The sequence below is a fragment of the Athene cunicularia genome (genome assembly GCF_003259725.1).
Source record: "Athene cunicularia isolate RWA chromosome 1 unlocalized genomic scaffold, athCun1 chr1_part2, whole genome shotgun sequence".
NCBI classification, from domain to species: domain Eukaryota; kingdom Metazoa; phylum Chordata; class Aves; order Strigiformes; family Strigidae; genus Athene; species Athene cunicularia.
In genome coordinates, this window is record NW_020799092.1 from 17,530,844 (window position 1) to 17,554,029 (window position 23,186).

At 38.6% G+C, this 23,186-nt stretch overlaps 1 protein-coding gene across 5 annotated transcripts in view; it reads right to left on the minus strand.

Annotated features, from left to right (window-relative positions):
- Positions 1–23,186, minus strand: part of KIAA1549 (KIAA1549 ortholog) — an 81,251-nt gene that overhangs the window by 20,870 nt on the left and 37,195 nt on the right. For 4 of the 5 annotated variants that reach the window (XM_026866020.1, XM_026866012.1, XM_026866015.1 and 1 more), the window contains exons 10-13: positions 10,589–10,791; positions 7,131–7,255; positions 4,432–4,446; positions 856–1,061 (exon numbers count right to left, since the gene is read on the minus strand). In XM_026866020.1, coding sequence (XP_026721821.1) covers positions 856–1,061; positions 4,432–4,446; positions 7,131–7,255; positions 10,589–10,791 — 549 coding nt within the window. The remainder of the gene's footprint in view (positions 1–855; positions 1,062–4,431; positions 4,447–7,130; positions 7,256–10,588; positions 10,792–23,186) is intronic. The other variant, XM_026866004.1, reaches the window with a different exon arrangement.

Consider the following 23,186-nt stretch of genomic DNA (forward strand, 5'->3'; position numbering starts at 1 on the left):
ATAAAAGGGACACAGACCAGACTTGCTCTTTACATTTATAGTTAGGATTATATGTCTTCTGCTCATATAATCAGATTTTTGTTTTATGGCCCCTCTTGCCTATGTATACTAGATTATGTATTTACTTCTCTTCCATAAAGTACTCAGAGACACAGACAGTATCTTAACACAATTAAGTTAAAGGTTTTGGTAATCTTCCACTCTGAATTATGAGAAGATGCCACCTTACACCCAGTACAAAACCAGGATGCAGGTACACGGTACTCTCAGGCAATGTATGATGTGGTTTTACAGCGCACTACCTTCTCACCTAATGCCCCAGACATGCTCATATTCTGCGTACAGTAACCTGAGCCTCAGAGAAAGCAGGAAGTTTCTGTATTTTTATAGTCAGATAAACACATCAGAAGTTGGAAGCAATGAATGTGCTGCAAATTCACACCCCAGAATGTCTTGAGATAACTTGTTTGCGTAACCCACATCCTGAGTTGCTAAAAGTTAAAAAGAAGGGTGTTGCATGAAAACCAAGGTGGGCCAGACGTTCCAATTATCACAATTGAATTAATACAATTCTTAGAAGTCATGTCCTGCTGACTAGCCAAAGGACGGTGTCACAAGGTATCCTGACCTTCAAATTTGCTCCTCTCTCAGTGTTTAAGTTTTGGTTCAGGTATCTCTTAAAACCAGGTCAGATTATCTCTCTGGATGGAAACAAGGTTATTCCTGTAACTTGTCATAATTCAACTCCTCAGGAACTAATGAGGAACTTCTGATAACAACAAACTGGATACTTCTCACTTCCCTCTTGGCTGAGCATACAGTCCTCCACAAACACTCAAAGCACTTCAGAAATACCTCTTTATTAATTTTGTTGGTCTCTGCTACTCGATCAGAAAGCACTGAGTTCTGAACTGGAGGTGCTGCCATCGGTTGCATTGCAATCAGCTGGATCTTGCTTGGGACCCGTCTGCTGGCATCTGAGGAACGTGACATCCTATCCACATGTTCAAAGATCGAGGCTGAGGAGTGCTGCTCGTTTCCACTGCTGGTCTGAGGAGGTCCTAAATCACCAGAACAGAGTAAAAGTAGTGCTGCTAGGGTTATCTCAGTCAAATGTTAAGCTCTACAGATGCTATGCTACAAGACTATGTCATGTTTTCCATCTGTGTTTAATTTGCCCTATAGGCCTTCCAGCTGATTTCTATTTAGTGTACAAGTTTACCCAGTGGATTGCAAATCATAAACATTTTTTCATTATATTTCCAGAAGGTTAGCTGTCATTCTTCATTTTTGTAAATCAAGCTCCTGACATTTGTAAACCCCCAAAATCTCAATCTACTTTATTCCCTAAAAAGCTGTTCAAGTACATACTGCTAACAGTTCCTCTTATAAGTACTTAAGGAGATGCAAATTCCTCAAATGGAGGTTCTAAGAGCAATAAAAAATGTCTCACTGCAAAATGCAGTTATATAGTGATATACAAATTAAAAAAAAAGAAATCCTTCTAAATCCACACAAAACAAAGAATTTTACAGACATTTTACTGATTAAGGCTTATAAATCATTGTTTTCTTCTCCGTGACAAGATAAACAGTTCACATAGTAATAAGCAAGCTGCACAAACATTGTCATGTTGCAATTTATTGAAGAGGTTCAATCAACTCTAATACAACCAGCAAAAGACTTTATGGAAACCAATACACATGAAAGTTGTGGCCCTCATCCTGCCAACAGTTAATCACTTCAACACAAAGTTGTCTTCTCCCTTAAAAGACTTAAAATCTGTAGACTCATCCCAGTGGTTTGCATTTAAATACGTATTTAAGTCTTTTTTTTTTTTTTTTTCAGAAGCTAGGCGTACAACAGGAATGCTTATGTGGATTAGGCTTGCAAAAAACTAATCAAGACTTGAAAAGTAATCTTTTGTCTTGTCCACATGATAATGCCACAAATTCTCAAACTGTTTTTCATGATGAAATATAAGCAATAAGAAATGAAGATTTGTGACTCTTCTTATGAAGGAACACAACAGACTAGAGGAACACAGACCCACATCCCTGCACAGACTATAACAGGTAGTGGTTCTCAGATTCAAATCAGAAGGAGAATCTGATTTGATTCTGATACAGAATTGTTGATCAACCTGGTCCAACTCCAACAGACAAGAATGAAAAGAAAACAGCTGCTGCTCTGAGCCATTTGTAATACGTGCTAGTAATGAAGTACAGGGTTAAAAAGAGGAGTGAATGCTATCTTCTGTAGAAGATCACAGTAGATAACTTGCTCCTTTGCTTCCCTCTTCTAGCACAAAAAGGGAGCAGGAGAGGGATGGAATAGTACACTTTATTATATTCACAGCATGTTACTTTTGGGCTGCAAAGCACTCTGGCCACAGGCTAAGAAAAATTCTTATTTTTCATATTTCTCAAACTCGATCAATGCATTGTCAAATGTACCCATTTATAAATGGTATGCATCATTTGTAAATGTGACTTTCCTACATAAGTGTCCTTAAAAAGGAAGTAAACAGTTCCACTCAAGACCTCTGTCCCCCAAATGTTTTGCAAGACACAGAGCCTAAATTAAATACACCTCTCTTCTGTAGCTATTTATATGATCTGTACCATTTGTCATTTTCACAGCCCCATCTTCATGCATTTCTTTCAAGCATGCAAGCATTGCCTCTCAGAGAGGGACAAGATATCTTAAGTAGTGTGAACCCCTCAGTGATCCTGTAGTGCAATGGAAATCTGAATTTCCGCTTTTCCATTTTCCCCATATATTAGTGATTTTTCCAGCCTTTCCAGCCAAAGAGCAGTTCTCAAAGTGCAGTGACCTCCAACACAAAATTTTAAGGTTATTTTCATATTACTTGGTTAGCAAGGTCCAGTATGTTCAGTTATGCTGAGCATTCAGTCTGAATGTTTATAATTTCATCCATAACCTTTCCTTTTGCACATGTAAACAAGTGCTGGATAGAGGCCTCTCAGCTCAAACTGTTCTTAAACACATTTTGTAAAACTGTCTAAAAGTTCCACCATCAAATTTTGGTAAGGCTCTACAGCAACATAATATTTTACTCTCTTTTGCAGAAAAGATGCATGCAAACACAAAAAAAAAACCCCATAAGCTGCATCTGACCTTTAAATCCTGTGTGCATACACTGAATGTGTCTATAAATACAAACTAAGATGGAAGTATAGTAAAGTAGATAAAGCTGGGAACTGCACAGTGCTGTACACATAACAACAAAAGGAGAAATAGTTTCTGACTCAACACATGAACGAGTTCCTTTAGATGTTTTGACAGAGTGAATAAAAACAGTTTCTCATTTCAAAGTTCTTATATTAAACTATTGTCCATGGTTAGAAAATCTTCCTTATAAAGCTATCAGAGGGCACTATATAAATGAAATTTTGATCTCAGACTAGACACCTGAGGTTGAAAAATAATGGAGAGGAATTAATACTCAAATACTGGACAGAACGTGTTTAAACAACCTGTCCATATATGGCACGTCAGGATCAACATTCGTCACTGTTCCCTAGGTTGAAACTCCTAATTGATTTGAAACGTCAGGAAAATTAACTGCTCTGCAGGAAGCTGTAATTTCATATGAAAACCAATACAGGTGGAGATAGAGGAAGGCTATTGCTTCCTGCACTCTCCTGAAATAAAACAAGAGACACAGCAACCAAAGTTCATAATGCCTAATCCAAAATCAGGTAAAGGCAATGGGAATCCTCCACTCATCCACTGGTACTTGAATCATGCCAGAGTATGCAGTTTCAGATAAATTTCGCATAGCTTCTGTGTAACCCAGTAGATTACATCCCCAGAATGCGGCTGATAACTCATTAGTTACTTGTACAAACCCAATAATAGAAAGCACCATAGCCAGCCTTATATCCATCCTTCTCTACTATTTTAAGATGGAAACTGCTATCAGAGGACACAGTCTTTCAATTATCACTAGATATGGTATGCATTATCAAAGACAGTGTCAGCTTTCTCCTGCCCCATCTTTGCCATGTCTTAGTCAGTCCTGGCCAAAAAACCACTAGTTCATGATAAAATATTCGTACTTCTTTGCAGGTAGGTTGTGTTTGTCTCAGGCAATATTAACTCTAACAATATCTCTAACTTGTTTATATGAAGCTAGTTTCAGGACCAACAGCTGCCTCAGTTTTGCTTCTTTCACAGTGATGTTTTCCTCAATAATTTGAAAGAATTTGGAGGAAATTAGAAAAATGTGCCTAAATTGGATGACTATAATTTATGTTAGTGAGAATTTTTTATGCTTCAACAGCTCAAAAGCAATTTTGGTGTTTTAGACTCAGAAGACACATCCTTCCATCCTTAAGATATAATTGCAGCTACCCCAGCACCCCTATTCATATTTGTACTCAACTACCAGCTCTGGTTACTTACCCACTCTGTTTGTTCCTGACAACATAAAGGAAAAAGAAGAGACAACACAGTAATTATTACAAATAAGTCAGCTGGAATGGCAACTGGAAAGAAACACAGCAGTAAGATGATTGCATTTACTTTTGAATGAAATGCATGAACTTGGATCAAACTGCCGAGCCTCAGCTGCACTAAAAGGGAGCTGAATCTGCCATTTAAGAGAGCTCTCTGCAGACAGTGCCTCCACTTCTGAATGCTAAAAATAGTCCCTATGATTACAAACTAGAGGCACCAAGTTACGAACTCCATTAGCTCTTTTAAGTTCTTGCTTCTTTCATGATGATGGTCATTAAAGGGAGTCGGTGACAGACTTCAACACTATTGATCAAACATATCTGTTTGACAAGCAAAGGTAGGTATAGCCTGTACTGGTTAGTCTTATTTTTTTCAGAGCACTGTCACTTCTGGCAGACAGCAGGAGGTTTTTGTGTTCCTCCTGCCTTTTGTTAACAAACTGCTGCCTCACTCTAATTGCACCTACTGTGCTAACAATTGTATTCTGTATAATAGTACATCTACCTGGGGAGACAATGAGGATACTGTAAAATATCCAAGAAATAAAGTGTGTTTACAGCTTGTGTGACTTATTTTAATCCTTCAGAGATTTGGGGGAGGGAGGTAGGGGCAGGCAGGGAGATGAGGAGGAGAGAGTCACAGAAAGCAGCAAAAAGTTCTGTTTGCAAAAACTACAAATGAAAAATGCAGTTGATTTTTTTTTTCCCTCCATTAAGATACAAACAGCTCTGAGGCATAAATCTGAGATTGAGCATCACCGCAATAAGATTCGTCTTCGCGCCAAGCGCAAAGGACACTATGAATTTCCAGTGGTGGATGATGTGGTGGTGGTTGACTCCAAAGAACAGCACAGAATATATCGCAAGGCACAGATGCAGATTGACAAGATCTTGGACCCTGGAGGCAGTGTTCCTACTGTCTTCATAGAGCCCAGGAAGAGGTATATTTAATCCAGTAAGGGCATGATCAATAAAAAGCACACATTTTACACAACATCCTTGCTGCCTTTGCCAGATAATTCAGATGCAGCAATACCTAATGCTTCTACATCAAAAAGAAATGTTAAACCTTACACAAAGTCTTAAGCCAGATGGAAAACAAAGAGACAAAAATGAAGTTCCCAGGTAAGAAATGAGTGAGCACTAAATCAGGGCAACAGAATTGAAGTCAGATAGGTAGGAGCAACTCATAAACCATTCTGAGACGAGCTCTGTCATAGCATAACTTTTTCCTATATATTTACTTGGACATGATTTCTAGTCGTTAGAGCAAACTTAAGGCATTGAAAACATATAGCAGTACAGTATCTTCTTTTTGTAAACTGTGTAAAGTACATACAGCATACACTGTCTCCTGAATTATTAGAAAGTATAACTTTCTAATCACATTAGCAGATGATGTGTTTTGTTTTCTTACATATTTGTTACAGAGGAAAGCCTGCTCCATCACCCTTGGTCTTGCAGCAGTAGTCCACATTATGAAAGTTTAAAAATCATACATTATTTAACTTGCTGTTTAGCCACCCAAGAGCTTGCCGTTTATATGACCTATCTTACATATTCCTCAATCTCATTTCTTCAGCATAAGCAAAAACTGAAGACTGTCTGCTATAATCTGAATTTCAATTGGCACTGCACACAGTCATCTTTACATCTCAGCTGGTATTTCAGAGTACATAGAAAAAACATTCCATATACCAAGGAGATTGCTCACAGTGGGGTCAGTATTTTCTTCTTTTCGGTTTCTGCTGCCATCAAGGCCACGTGCATTAAGAACAGATAGGGATATCACAAAGTCCTTTACCAGATATTCAGTATCAGGATTTTCTCTAGGAGACTACTGTGATTTAAGTCAAAGGTCTGGTAACTAAAACCTCAAGCAATGAGCAAGCCACCTAAACCCAAAAAGGTTCTCAGAAAAAAAAACTTTGTGTAGGCATAGTTAACCACACACTTTTAAACAGGAAAAGAATTGAAAAGTCTCTTTCAATTAAAAAATTAAAGTGTGTTTGCAGTATTTTACCAACTTTTCAGTGAGGAAAGAAATGTATCACATGGTACCTCCAAGATAGATGATGGCACTTTAACTAGAAGCAAGATGATTCTTCACAATAAAATTTCACTGTTATTAACATATTAGCACTGGATTTTCATCTTTCTAAAGCATAATCATAAGGTATTTTGATGTCTGAATTAGAACTTATTTGTAAAACTTCTACCCCTCTGGTCGCTTTTTTTTTTTAATCTCACTTTTTTGACATTATAGCTACAGAATATATCCACACTGTATCACGTCCTGCTGTGACCTCTACTGCCCATGTAACTGTCTGCAAGATTGCTACCATGAGAGCCACAGTTAAGCCTAAATGGAAGGAGGTTGGCCAGTGATGTGTGGGAGAGAAAAGGAAGGAAGATTCATTCCGGCTCAGCCATTAGTTTCAAAACCCTGCTGGAATTAAACTAATGTGTGGATCATCAGTTTCAACAGAAGAAACTAAACCAAAAAGGAGAGGAAGAAAATCTTCTGCAACACAAACCAGAAAAATTAACAGCCTAAGTTTAGAAAAGTTACAGCACTAGAGTAACTCTTCAACCTGAGTAAAGCACTGCTAGTGCACACACTAAAAAAAAAAAAAAGTAACAAACCCTTCTTCACTGCTTTGCGTGGTTTGCCCTCATTCACAACAGTTGATGGTCTTGCAGTTTCTTCTCCTGTCTCTCTCCCACTGGACTGTTCACTTGCTGTGGAGTCAGCATCTGACGGTGAAACTCTGCCATAAACATTAAAAAAACAAACAAACCAACATGTAACATAAGTTTGTAAAGGGGCTCAGCTCTCACACACAAAGAATCCAGTGCTAAAGCATCTTGTGAAGACTGCTAATATTTTCCTCTGTTTATAGGAAAATTTATAATAAATTATCATAGTTAGATATTCATTGCCATGATGTTACTGTTGTTGTGTGTGAAAACTGACTGCAACAGGATTCACATGTGACAAGATTATTAACTAATCTTTCCTTTAAAATACACTTCAAGAAAAAACTCTGCATTCATAAGTAGCAGTTTACTTTACAGACAGAAACTAATTACATTAGAAATAAGAAACCATACAGGTAATCAGTCTAATATTCAGACGTGCTAACATGGTGGTCTCTTGCTAATGATGTAAGTCCATATGAACATTTTCCTGACTAGTTAAACACAGGGCCATTCAAATATGCTACTTCTATGTATTTATCCCATGCAGCCATGAGATTCTTAAAATCATTTGATACCTACAAATGACTGTCTCACTGTTCCCACTTATTGCGTGTGATTACAGTAAAATACAAAGAAATGCTGTGAATTTTTCCCTAACAGAATACTTCGGCTGTAAAATTATTCAGATAGTATAAAAATAGCAAAAATATAGGGCACACACCATCACTCAGCTGGCACCAAAGTCTGTCTTTTCATATGCTTTTGTGATGGTGTCTCTAGTGACCATTTTGTCTTGCGAACATTCGTATTCTATTCCTGCAGGGAGTTAATCACTGAAAACGTGCATGTCTCTGTGCATTAACTTGTTAAGCACAAGATTTGCTTGGGCTAGATGGATATCTGAACTAGTTACTGAGGCTCTTGGCTAAACATCAACCTGCCTAGAGCACACAGACTAAGATAACTATACCCAATGACAAATTCATTGAAAGTTAATCCAAGTTCATCTCCCCTTTTCATCCTCCATGAGCAATGCACTGTTAATTGAACTCTGTCTTTCATTCTTTTCTGCAGGACTATAATACTAATAAGTCACACCCCAATTAAAAAAAGCAGGGGAAAAAAGGAGAAGCGGTTCTCAATGAGCTTATACATCTGCACCATTGCATTTTTATCTCTTTTCTAAGGTGGAGAGGGTGGGCAGAGCTATTGTCTCCATCACCCTTGTCTTGGTTCAGCAGAGTATAAGCCTGGAGTTCTGTTCCCAGATCTGCTACTGACCCTCTGTTTCACCTAATAGTGCTCTGTATTCCTTCATACTCTTTCCTCAGTCTAAATTATCATTAAGTAAATTATAGGAACATAAATAGTGCTGAGTCAACATCAGCCATTCTTTTTAAGTGCTGAGGAATATGCAGTTGTATCCTCTCAAGCCAAAACAACAGATCTAACTCTCAGCTGGAGCCTAGAGATGCCGTGCTTTCTGGACTCAGTCACTTTTCTTGTTTGTTGTTTTTTTACAGCTACAGAACATGTACTCACATCACCACTATATTTCCTGGCATGCAACATACAGTCCTGAATTGCTCTGTGATGAACTGAGTTCTGTATTTCCTCACAAAACAGAAAACAGCTAAAACCAACATAAAACACTATGCTATCATTTCACATTTCAACTTCTGCCTCAGGGAATAAATGTTTTAAATCTCAAGCTGACATGGGCATGTCAGCATGTTAGGGAGATGATGGTAACATCTCCATAGCTAAGCCTAAAGGAAGATTTGCTCTTAAGGGAGGATGAGAGAAAGGAGGGAAATTGTCTTTTGAAAACGTTTTGAAACATTTGGATTTAGATGTTATTAAAAAAAGAAATATCTTTGTTCCTAATTTGATCAACGATTCATTGTCGTCTTCAAGGGAAGCATTAAAATGTTGGCTTCTGAAAATTTTTCCTGCTTCATTTACTGAATTATCCTAGATGAAAGAGTAACAGCCTCAAGTTTAAATTTCCTCTTATTGTTATGCGCATGTGAATGTGGACACCTTCCCCTTCCTGTATCATCTGTGTTTTAGACCACTTCTGAACTTTTTAAAAGAAACACAGAAACACTTGTCATTATATTAATTTGTTTTAATTTATTTAAGCTACATCAAAATAAATGAGCTAATTTTTCTTCCCTTATTTTCCATTTTTGTCCACCTTCTACTGTACCTACCACTGGTAGTCTGCCACTTGCAAGGCCTGTAGGGAGTTAGGAAGACAGGGTCAGCATCTGGGAATGTGAAAACTGAGCTGTACAAAGCCCATGTAGGGAAGAAGAAGCAAGGATCTTAGTACAACTAGGGCTTAAGAGGAAGCACAGAAGACTGAGCACAGGACCAAACTGTGTCAGAGACCTACAGTTCAGTCAGAATCACTGTTATGTTTCCTTCTAACTCCGTCCTTGGTGTTGCTTTTTTTTTTTTTTCTCCTATTGCACAATAGGACATAGGTAGATGCACAGGGGATGAAGAGCTGGAGACAAAGGAGTGCAAAAATATGAGATGGAGGAAGAGCAAGAAGAATTACTGGAAAGTGAAGCACAGAGGAGCCCTGCAGGGAGGAGCTGTTTGTGACTCATCATAGCACTTCTCTCCTCAGGGCTCCATGTTTTTTCCCACCTATTACCTTCCCACTTTTTTTTTTTTTTTTTTTTTTTAAATGCACAGATTCTTCTTTGCTGCATAGCTCCATTACAGCACCTATCCTACAAACACAATCCTTTCCAGCATTCATACCATTTAATTATTGGAAAAGGTTAAGAAATTACTGCTAAAGGTTGACAGACACGTCTCCACTTGCACATCTGTAAATTATCACTCTTTTTCCTGAGCAAAGCTGGTTTGCTATGAGAGCACAGATAATCACAAATAAAAACACTCATGCATCTTCTCAAAATTTGGAGATACTGCTTATTTCTGGAAATTCCAACTTACCATATATGTATTGATCACTATTATTGAAACACACTGCTGTTCACCAATGGGTTTTGTTTTTAACCGCCCATTGCCTTAGTAGCTGGAGATCACTACAAATAGAAGGCATCAAAAAACATACACTTGGTGTTTCCACTAAACAAGCAGTGACTTGTTAGCTCCAGCCAACCCAGTGATGTCTTAAATACCCTTCTTAATTGGGCATATTGCCTTTAAGAGAAAAATGGATACTAAACTCTCAAAACCTTGTACTAATGAGTAGCGAAGTGTCAGTAGCGAGGTGTAACTCTGACGGCCCACTAGAAAACACAAGTCCCAGAGCTCTGGGAAAGTTCTTTCCACTGTAATTACACTAAAAATGCAGTAATCACCAGTCATTAATAAACTGTCATCTAATACAATTTGGTTTATCTCTGTGAACTAACCTCCCTCTGTGTCGAACAGTCTTTGAAGGCTTTGAGGAAGTCTTGGATTTCGGGCTGGGTACATCTCCATTTTCAGATGGGGTAGTATCCTTAATAGGTCCCGGTAAAGGAGCTGGCTCATGGATAATCAGAACATCATCTTTATTGTGCTGGCCCAGATGCTGCTTCGCAAAATCAAAGCCTTTCACACTGGGGGCTTGTAGCTGTGAGAGCACAAAGACAAAAAAAACGAACCATGAGTGACAATGAATACAAAGGCTTTGGTTAGGATCTGCTAACAATGGTCACTAGGAGGATGGTCAGGCTATGGTAGTCTCAGGAATGAACATGTGAGCTGCAGGGAAAAGAAAAATAACCCCCCCATGATTCTGTCATCTTACTTTGGTATATGGTACATAGTTTAAAACTCAAAATCAGCAAACCTAGTTTAAAAAATAGCCTTTTGTTGCTGCCACAGTCTCTCCAGCTATTTCTTCTAATTTAATCACTGTGTGAAGAGCTTTCTGTGTACTTGTGGGTGCAAGGTCGTAGACACCTGTGTACTGACTGAAATCATTACCACTGCCAGATCATCTTTCTGTTTCTTTCCATCAAAATGAGTGAATTTAAATAATTTGAATGATCTTCTTCATTTTGAGCTCCCCATATCTGCAGGAGTCTGGGAGTGCTTTCACAAACACCTAGTTCATCTGATGAAAGATAAACATTCTTCAGATCTGAGTTATGTGGCAGCCTGGCATTGACTTTTCAGACAGCATGGATGGCTCCATAAAAGAACTGAAAATCTGGCTCTTAGAAATTTCATACTGAATAGAAAATTATATAAAAGGCTTTGGAATTCAGAGAAATTAGATACTTATCCTAGAGATCTTATTAAGGGATTATGGATTCAATGGGTGTCTTGCTTGAGAAAGACACAGAACTGGGCCTTTCATTTTCATAGCTATATTTATAAAAAAAGCTAATCTCACCTTGTCAATGACTTGATTCAGACCTAATTTAATCAAGCCTCTAAGTTTCAAACTCTCCTGCTGATTTTTTGGGGCTTTGGAGTAATTAGAAATTCTGAAGAACTAATTAAGAGAAAGTTTTTCTTCAAGTCCTGCTCAATTATAAGTAGTTTGGAAGCTGAAAGTAGAAAAAAATGTTGACAACTCCAGTTTTCAAAGTGCATGCACACATACCCACTGCACAGCACACGTACAAAACCCTCTGTGTGTTCCTAGAGCTGATTTCCTGCGAAGTGAAGCGTGTGTTGGAGTGCGTTTATGGGTGCGTCAGGTTCCAGATGCTTAAATGAACCCCCTTTCATAAAGTTTGGCATGCCAACATAGCTAACTACAAACAGACTTGTCTGATATCATGCCAAAGATAAGCTTGCCTAAGGAATATTCTGAAACAATCTCTTCAAAATATTTTCTAAGTAAGCAAACATTTTCCAAAGGGTTCTTAGAGAGGATGTTGTAGTAGAGCAAACTGCCTATTTAAACCAGTAGATGGCAATAAAAGCTCACCTGTAAAATCCAACAGCTGAATGGTTGAGGTTTTGGCGTTCATTTCTCACAAAATGAGTAAGCTTATTATCTGATCTGTTGTCTTCCACTGTACTCAATTTTTCTTGGAATTTTCAAAAGTCCCTTCAATTCAGTATTATGGGTGATTCAATTATTGAATTTATGTAAATGACTGCAACCACTGATTCTAAAAGGCACCGCTGAGCTAGCCCAGGTGAAGGTGTAACTGTTTCTCCATTTTTTGAGTCGTACCCACCTAGTGAACCCTTTCTGAAACCTCCCCCCTTCTGAGTTGAAACACTGTCTTCAAGATCTTGCTCGCTTAAAAAAAACACCCCAAAACTCCATGTCTTCTCTCCCCACCCAGTACTTCTGAGGAACTTTTCACTTCTGCTTTCAGAATTACCATGCCAGCTTGAAACACTTTGATTACTGAAACTCCTCTTAGTTACCCCACCTCCACCTCTGATCTGTTTGACATGATGTCTGTTCTGTTTGAAGATGTTCCTGTGTGACACACTCTTCCTTTGAACCCCTTCAGTGGTTTCCCATCTTCTAACCCTTTCATACTCTACCTACCCTCACACTCCTACAGCCCCACTGCTGATCCCTGATGATCACTTCCTCTATTTCACTACATTCCCCTCCACTGCCTCCAGTCCCCTTTGCTCCAAAGATGATGAGAGTCTTCACCATGTGCTGGGCACAGTTCTTTCAAAAAAAACTGGGTGGTGCTCTATCCTTTTCTAAGCACCTTTGACTTGAACTGCAAAGTTACTAACTGCTTTTTGAATAGTGTGATGGGTGGGGTAGGCAAGGACAACTGAAGACACAAACATTCTAGTTATATTGGAAAGACTAGGATGGCTTTATTAAGATAGCTGCACGTCTGAAGCATGCATTTCAATATACCTTAGAGTTAACTCTAGCATACTGGGTTTCTAAACCCTCTGCGGAGTAAAGCAACAAGCAAAAATATAAATTTTTTAATCTTTTAACTTTGGATAGTCTTATTCCTAGCTGCAGTCTCATATAACCTTTCATCTAATCAGTTAAGGAAACAGATATATTTATGTGTACATGTGTACACACAAATGTTTATCTGCAGACACAACACTGAAGCTGAATTAGAAGGCTTATTATCACAAAGACAAGCACTCACACTAAAAGAAATGGCACATTTAAGATTGTCTGAACAATCACGACCAGATCCTCTCATGCATAGGAATTGCAATAGTCTTGAGTTACAAAATCATAAGTTCAGTTCTTCCACAGGAACCCTCCTGCTCTCTCCCACCCTGCTGGATCCTTGGCATAGGCTGGGCCTTCTGCAATTAGTTGAAGTTGGGTAGAATATAAGAATGTTAACTGTAGAATCAGGACACCCATCTCATTTTGTGCAGAAGCTGGCAAACACATAAGGAAAGAAGAAGGGGATATAAGAAGAGAAAGGATGTATTCTTCTACATACATCTGCAGCTAGAGTGGCTGAGACTGCCAGTGGATTTCATGGATGTTTGCTGGCAACAAAGGACTGGCAAGTCTCAGGTACCACCATTCCAGGCTTCAGGAAGCACTCATCCCAGGCACCACAGAACCTGTGGCTCTATTTTTCTAAAGCTGCAGCCAGGTAAACTCCTCATCTGGTCTTACTCTTCCCTGCCAAGCAGAACCATTATCTCCATCCCACCCTCCTGCCCCTCTCTCCCTCTGCCTGCCAGCTGTCAGTTCTCTAAGACCCTGAGGCTCATTGCTTCTTATTACTTTACCTGGCCTCACAACCACCTCTGTGTATAGTAACTCAGCTTTTAAGTGACAGCTCTATAGAGCTTATATGTGCAGAAATGATGTAATCCTGTGAGAGCTTAACTGCTAAACCTCTAACAAGTCTTTGCCAATCACATGTAAACATTTTCTCAAAGGTTTAAAACTTTGTCAGAAATGGGAAATTCCCCACAGATTCAGCAAGAGCATCTCCCTCACACAAAACAACCTTCTGGTCCTATTTCCTTTCCTTCCCCACGTTGTACTCCCAAAGGCTGAGAATATGCACCAGAGCTTCTCCAAAATGATTTGTAAAATTTGGACAGAGCACTCTATTTTCTCTTAACTTTGTTCTTTGAAAGAACAAGCTCTTGCTATCATCTTAAAAAAGGATTCAGTGTGAAACTGATACTTGAATGTAGAACTGTGGCCTGAATGATTCAAATCTTGCAGAGTTCTGTACAGCCAAATAATAACATTTCTAGATAACGCCTGCTAAAAAAGCTTAAGTTGGCACTACCAGCTCCAGACAATATATGAACAGTAAGAGAGACTGTATGCGTGTATATGCATGTTTGTGTGTATGAATGAAGAAACAAGATAGAAAACCATGTGAAAATACATATAAAATGATACCTGTCTGAATATGAAAAGATGGTCTTCAATGAAAAAAACCCTGATAAAACAACTTATTAAAAACAGTAAATGTTATTTGAGAAATAGAAATATGATTACTACTGCAGAAGCAATGCCAACAGAAACCCACTTCATTTTCTCAAAAAAAAAAAAAGAAACCTACACTTCTGATACCTCACTTCTTAGACCATGGCAACTTTATGACTTTAACTGAGAACCGATATTAACCAAAATCTGCATTTTCAGTGAAAAGTGTCTGAAGTGAAGGACACTGAAATGCAGCTCTGCTTTCTGCAAGACCAGATGGTCAGATCACTGAGAGTCAGTGGAATGAATGATTAGTGATGTTCCAGACTGAAGAAGTTCCCGATGTTTTCTTATAAATTTCTGTGTGCACTCTTCCTTTTCTTTATATTAAGTTATATAGTTTAACAGATGGGATGATGTCTACTCATTTGACGACAGGTAGTCAGAATACTATGTGTGGATCAAAAAATTAACCACCACTCATAAATTAACCACCGTCAAGGAAAAAAAAATTGCTTTTTTTAAGAGGACATTTGTGCTGATACCACTAGCTGTTCAGGTGTTGAGACTAGCCTTCCTTTAATCAGCCTCAAGTGCCTTTACCTAAGACTGCACAAAATCAGCATTGGCAAAGATTTCTTGTTTCAAATCAAAGTTGTTAGAGAAGGTTTTCATTTGTTTTATCTTTATCTATTTGTGAAAGGGAAAAGATAAACTGCTCTGAAGCTTACCACCAAAATGAACGTGTCTGAAATACCACATTCGTAAAACATTATATTATAAAAATGCAGAACCTCCTGAAATCTAAGGGGAAGATGATTTCAAATCAGTAAGTCAAGGCAGTGCTTTAATTCTACTGTTACATACTGAAAGGGAGAAAAAGTATTTGAAGCTCAATTTGTAGAAAGATCAAATCATTTCTGCAGAAGCTTACCAAAGTCTGTGCACTTCGGTCAAGACTTATCCATGAAAGCAGCTAATAGTTTCAGTACTGTTCAAGTCACAGAAATATAACATGGTTGCCAATATATTGTTTTGCTAGATGCAGAGACACACCGGGAATGTCAACAATCTGTTTTCTCAAGAAAACAAATACTGCAGGTCAGTGAGTAATTTCAGCAGAAAGCAGAAAAGAAGAAATACACTTCCTCAATATTCTTCCTGTAGCTCCTACAAGTGGCATTTGAATTTGGACATAATATGAAGAATTATGTAATAAGACAAATTTCTACTGATTTTATACTACACTCTTGCCTTCTTCCTTTTAGAGATAGATGCATTGAGCAGAGGCTGTTAAAATACATTTCTAAGGAAACAATGGAGCTAAGCATCATTTCAAAACTAGTATTTTAGTGTCAGAACATAAATCTATGAACTGGACAGGAATCCTTGTAAAGAAGTCCTGTAGACTTACAACCCTACTAACATGCTAGCGCATGGAATGCTAAAAAATGACAGGATAAAGAAACTTTACAGGAGAAAAAAAAATTTTCAAGTCTAGTTGTTTAAACTCAACACGGCAATGAGAATCAGTGTTCTTAAAATTAATGTGGGTTGAAGACTTAAGTCAGTCTGATTTAGGATGGCTTAAAGCTATTAAACATCGCAAAGTGCCTTCCTCAATCGTAGATTCACACCACCAAACCCTTCCTCGTATTCTCAGGGCACCATAGCATAAGGTAGTGTGAGTTCACTGCATTTGTCCAATGTTGCACCAGTACAGACAATTACTTGCAGCTGCCAGTGTGCTTGCTATGGTCTTACTAATTTTAACTCATTTTTTCATCATGCTTCTACTATCACATTCAAGACGTTGCCTACTTCTTTCTCCCACAAGGATCATTCACCCACATTGTTTGCAGTGACTGTTCTACGACATATCTAAAACACCTACCAATAATCAAGAATTTAGAAGTGCTGAGGCATGTTCACCTTTCTCAGTCTTATTTTCCTATTCAGCTCATTCTTCTAATATTTCTACCCCTTATGCACATACCCTCTGTATTTTTGTTTACATTGCTCTCCTTTAACATAAACCCCTTTAGGATCATAGCCAGGGACTGACTATGAAGTATGCATCCAAATTATACATGTGATTTAATGACAATAATGCATATCTGAGTTAAGACACAAGAAACATTTTGTGATAAAAAACATATCCTGTCTCCACAGCCTCCTCAAAATACTGAACACACACCTATTTGTATTTCTCAAGGTCTTTTTGTGCCATTGACACAACTTCCCTATGAAATGGGATATGGTGCAACCAGCTTGTGGGATAAGCACGAACTCTTTCCTGGGTTACTTCAGAAAAAAACACTAAGCATCACTGAGAAATGTGCTGAGGGATCCCTCACCGCTGCTGGTTTAGGAAACGTTTTTAATCACCAAAGCAAAAAAGGTCTTCATTTCAATTTAAATACCTTTACTTGATAACCATGTATGTATGTAAAAATAAATGCATGTGTAATGGCAGTTCGCTATATTGCCTCTTATATGGGATGTCGTTATCGTTCCATCACAGCGGTGTTACAGCCCGTATCCCCTATGGCAAGCCCCATCCCAAAAAGAAGCAGGATTTTGAGATTTGAGATCCAAAAAAGGGGTTGTACATACAAAATGCTGCCTATTTTCTCATCTCAGACCAAGTACCTCTTTATACAAATTATGTCTCACATTCACCATCACAACAGCACTTGTCAGCTATCACCATTACCAGCTATAGGTAAAGCAGTTGAGCAAACATGTCCTTGTGGAGAAGAAACATACTTATAGCTGCACAGGTTTCTACAACTGTCAGGGAGAAGTAGCACATGGTATAGGCCAGTGCTGGCATGGAAAACCAGAACAAGCTAGTGTACAGCCTCTGGTCCTCCTTCCCTCCTCTGAAAAGGCAAAACAGTGGTTTACTGCTCACCACCATACAAACAGTAAGTAAAGCAGGAATCTCACAAAACGTACCACCTCAGGAGTTTTTCTCCTAGAGTAGGATTAAAAACAAATAAAGAAACCCCCAAACTTACAAAACTTTATAAAGCCTGAAATTCTCTAGACACCTGTTCTGAAATATTTTCTTAAGACAGATTCTTCTCGCAGATTTTCATCATCCCTCCTCTTCTCCTTTGTGCATTTCTTCCTGCCACACTAATATTACCATGACATCTCAGTAAATTTCAGAAAATACAAGAGGGATCATGTTGTTGAAAGCCCATAACTCTGAGTACATATATGCCCACAGGCTGCTGAGATAACTGCTGTAACAGGCAGAATTTTGTGTCTGAATCAGTTTCAGCCTTTCTTCTCAAGCAGAAATGCTGCAGGGTGGATACCACCTTAATCACAGTTTGGTGAGGTTCCTTTGCACACTGGTTGGATGAAAGTGTCAGGAGTAAGTTAGAAAAAGATCACCAACTTTACAGGGTAGATAGGTCACTGTTATGTTTCATTTTCATCAGTCTTTTATCCACAAATCATGTCAAATAATTACCCCTCCAAGGCCATGTACATAACTCCAACATCAACTGCAACCTCTAAGAGAGGTAGTACTACACATCAAAAAAATTATAAACTAAGGAAAATCTTTTCTCAACTTGTGAAGCAAAAGAATACCTTCATAACCTGGCTCTCACCATCTGGACACAGCACATACACAACACAGTCCAGAAACACTTCCTCTCCACAATATATGAGAAAAGTGCTAACAGACTTAAGACAGAGCATAGGTCAGCAGTTTTCATTTATTTTTGTGCTGGTATTTTGTTGGGCTCAGTGACTCAAACATATTTATATATCTAAAAATGGTTTAATGCACACAGAAAGTGCATTCACATATACTGCAGAAATAACCTGCTTGCTGGAATGAAGCTACACATGAGCAGCAACATTAAAAATTGAGGCAACAATGAGTTGATGTTGGCCCACTTCCTAGTTCCCAAATAGCTAAATTCTACAGCAAACTATCATCTTTTTTTTAGGAAAGACAGAATTTATTTCCCCAGTATTAATCTAATCTCTGTGGTCTATTATGTTTAGGATGGTATAAAGTTTATCCATATTTTGAAAATGGATTCTTTTTTTTTAACTCATTTTCAAGAGCAGCCCCTATATAAACATGGCTCTGTAAATCCACCTACATTCTGAATAGCATATTCAGCTCTACTGTCCTCCTCTCAAAAAGTATGGAAAAGAAATAGAAAATGTTCAGCCTTTTCAAAGGCTAGTGGTTCAAAGGCTAGTTCAAATGAAGTGATAAGGAAACTGGGACAACTCTGGAAAAAGATATGATGGAGATGGGGAATATGACAGAGATCTGTAAAGTCGTGATTGTCAAGGAACAAGTGCCTAGGAATGAGCTGCTCATTGTCCTCTCTAAGGACTAAAAGGCATCACAGAAAACAAAGAGGTGGCAGGATAAAAGCAAGATGAAACAAGATGATGTGATTCTTCACGTAACATGCTGTGGAAATCCCCATCAGAAGCTCAGATAGTTTTAGAAGGACCAGACAAGTTCATGGAAGAGAAATCTGTTGAGGGTTGATAAATATCATCACTTCTAGAGAAAGTTCCTGAAGAGTTACTCAAGGCAAAGCATCACATGTACCTGCCCTGTTTTTCTCCCCTTCTACAGGTTTTTGCTTTTGGCACCTGAGCCAGGCTGGCCTTTTCATCTGACCTCAAGACATCTACTCAAATGTCTGTAACAAAGCAGATGGAGATATTTTACTTTTTATATCTATTGGTATAAACAGTGTATCTAAGTGTGGTATTTTATTTCTACAATTTGTGAATAGTTAATCCTCATTACAGAAGAATTCCTACAAAAGAGCTCTTGCAGAGAAATTGCCATCAGAGAAATGTATTGTTGAGAAGTAATTAAGATGTTGAATACTGTGTTCCTTGTTAGAATACAATTATTGACTCCGACGCAAAACCTGTATGCCAATTCCAAAAAGACAACATTTCGGATAGTTAGTCAAGGTTTGTATTAGGCATGAATGGTATTTGTTATGCAAACAGTAGGCACAGACATGAATCTTCTGCAGAAACTCATGTCAGTTTTCAAGTAGTTTTTCTAAGACTGGTGTCAGCTGCCTTTCTTAACATGAGTCTCTTTTGACTAGAATTATTCTGCAATGTGAAGCTGTTGCATTGACATTATACAGATGAACAAAAGCATTACAGGGTGTCAAAATATCACACGATTTTTTTTTTTATCAGGAGCAGAAACCTAGTATTTAGCCTCCAGCAGGGCTGGGTTCTTTGATCCTGGGAACATTGAAGAGGTAGTCTACTGAATACACCATAATAAGCAAAATTCTCAATTCAGAAGAGTAAAGTTACACCTGACATGAGATTCTGATATCAAATATCCCTGCTTGGGGAGAAAAATAAAAATCCACACAAGCGCCTCTCAGACATCTCCCAGAACACATGACTCATTACCCGTAACCGTGATCGACACATGGAGATCTAGCTGGCTGTCAGAAGCAGCACAGATTAGAGCAGACACGCAAGGGCTGGTAACAGTCCTCAGGTGACTACACATTAGCTGAGGTTTGCTGGCACATGATGCAAACTGGCAGCCCTCCAGCTCTGGCACTATCTGTGCTACCACTCAAGGAGAAGGTGCAGTACTCTATTGCTCTGTCCGGGGCTTCGCAGTGACCGACCCACCCCACCTCTCCCACACATAAACACACAGAAGGGACGCTGAGCCTGAGAGACATGTTCAGCCTTCAAGAACCATAGTGGCATGCAGAGGGCTCCAGATAAGAGGGACTTCTGCTGGAGAAGCAGGCTTTTTCCACCACTAGGGTTTTAGGATGTGCCCCTGGAAAAACTAGGAACTAAGTAAGCCACTCAAAGTTAGCCCTGCAAAGACAATGACTTCAGCATACCCAGCATTTACTACCTAAATAAACTGTCAATAAGCTTGTCCACAGGTGTTCGATTCTTGTCATCAGGGCAGTGAGCCTTTCCCTGAATAACTGTACAGCTGAAAATACCTCTCAAAAATCCTACCAAGGGATTTGACTTTTTTCTCTAAACACTTGTATACAGCAGGGAAAGCAAAATCTTTAGTGAACCAGGTTCCATTTTAATTTTTGGATGACCACAGAGAAAGAAACAATACCGCCAACTCTGCTTCCATTAAAGATAGTATGTAGAATCATTGGGGTTTTTTTCTTCTCTCTGGGGAAAAGGGGCTGATTACGCTTACCCACAAAACTATCAGCAGTCCAGTACAGAGCACAATGATGGTTTGGGCATTAAAGACATTTATCCATTTTTTCATAAAGAAGAATAATAACCCATAGTAAAAATTCAATTGCCCGCAAAAGACACAGCTTCTTTGCAAGGAAAAAAGCTCAGGCTGGAACAATGTTGTTGTAGATATAGGCAATGGCAAGAGAAAAAATCCTGTAATTTAAAAATGCCACTTATATATTTTTTTTAAATTTCCAAAGGCAAAGCCATCTTTATCCAGTACAACAACCCAGATCACATCAAGGTGAGTTACCAGTAGGATGCTATGACTTACAGAACAAGTCATGAATACTTGATGTGCCCTTTAAATATCTTAGTTCCATCTCTTGAAAAGAATTATCCTTGCACAGACCAATGAATCTTGCATAGAAATTCACTGCTCTGACCTGCTTCCTTAACTCACAGTTTAAAAAGGGTCCAAATAACTTTCATCTAAGCAGGCTTTCCCATCTAATCTCCAGAATTAAAAAGGTAACCTAATATTTTTCAGGTATTAATCCTGCTTTCAGGCAGACGGATAGATTAGCTAATCAGAGTCTCTTCATGATCTATTTTTTTCTAAATTATTTTAACTTCAAAGCTGGTTTTGCTAGCATCAGTTCCCTCAAAAGTTTTCTTTTCTGTGTATTTATGTTTATATTCACTGAAGTAGCAGGATTCTGAGATTCTCCGGAAGTAAAACATCCCTCAGTATGGTTAGAGTTCAGACCCTCTCTATTCTTTGCAGAAGATAACATTATGAGTCTCTTAAGGGCCCTTATGCCATCCTCTCTGCAAGACACTGACCCTCTGATGAAACCAGGTGGCCAGATGGAAAGAACAGAAACTGGTAGAGTGGCATGGTACATCCAATCTGCAGAACAGGCCTTCACTGAACACCATTCACCCTGCCCATGTCATCATCTTAAAAGAAACATTATCTTTGCTATTATCTATATTAACTCTGAGAGTGACCTGGCCTTGAGGGTGAAGGTTAAACAGCAAATCTGGACTCAGGCCCGGTTTCAGGGCTGCTACGGCACATAAATATAGATGCAATCTTGGGTACTTCTATGGGTTTGTCATGGCAGGATCTGAGTATTTTTAAACATAGCTATGCCTGCTGAAGTGGGAAATATGCTGTTATTGACTGAGGGGCCACACAACTGAGGGGCCACGTCCCAAATATTCTAAAGGGGTGTCCACAGAGGGACCAAAGCAGGTTAGCTGTGCTAGCATGATATGCTGGCCAGTATAACTGAATTGTCGTGTAGCGCAACTACCTGGTGATCTTTACCGCACTGAGGTGTACCCGGGAAGCCATACCCTCGGGGCACACTCAAAAGGCATGTAGGGTCTTATTATCAACAGAGAACAGTACTGGTTTCCTTCAGCAGAAGACAGACTGTGAGGGTATGCAGCTTATGACTTACTTTTAATGGTGCCCACAGGAACACAGAAATTATACCTACTCTCTAAAGTGAACCTTTACATATAGAAGATTAAAATTAAAATTTAAATAATTATATTGTCTGAGTGCATACCAAAATATTTCAGGAAATAGCAGGAGTTTAAAAACAGAATTAATTGATTAAGTGAAAGGAAGGACAGAAGAAAACATGGTACTAGAATGACACATGGGGCTATAAAATCCAGGAAAATTTGTAGGGTCTTTAAAGCATCTCTCTGAAGAAAAGAAAAAAAATTTGTAAAAGAGGTTCTAAACTAAGAATAAAAAGCTCCTGCAAAATTTATGTTTTACTCAGGTAATCTGCATTACTGTACGTTTACAGAGGTTCTCCCTCTCTCGACATCTGAAGGAAGCAGCCTTTAAGTGGCCAAGTCTTTCCTCAGTAGTGTGAAGCAAACAGACTTTCCCCTCACCCCACTTCCAACCTTGTTCCAGGCTTTTAAGTCACAGGTGATATAATTTGCTATCAGCTGCTACTGTGAAGTCTAACAGATTATTATGCTGCCCACTGATCTGCTATGCTAAAGTGGCTAATTAAACACACTGAAAAAAGACTGGTGATACCTCTGAGATCCACCAGTGCAGTATGATATCCTATTTCATCTGAACAAGAAAAGGGTGTCTCAGTTTCTTATCTTCTAACCAACACACATTTTCAAGTGCAAAATACACTGTAGACTTATCACATGGTTGAAAAGAATAGTTTCCTATTTCCAATATGGATATGTCATGCATATGTTAATGAAATACTTTGATATTTATATATTCCATTTCTATATTTACATTAAAACTTTTTTTTTTAAGATTAATTGAAGTGAGAAGAGCTAGCACTATAAATGCATCTTTACAGTTTTTACCAATGAAATACTGATTCCAAAAGAGAAACTGAGATCTTTAACCTAAATATCCTTCCATCTACAGATGCAGTGCAGGCCTTCCC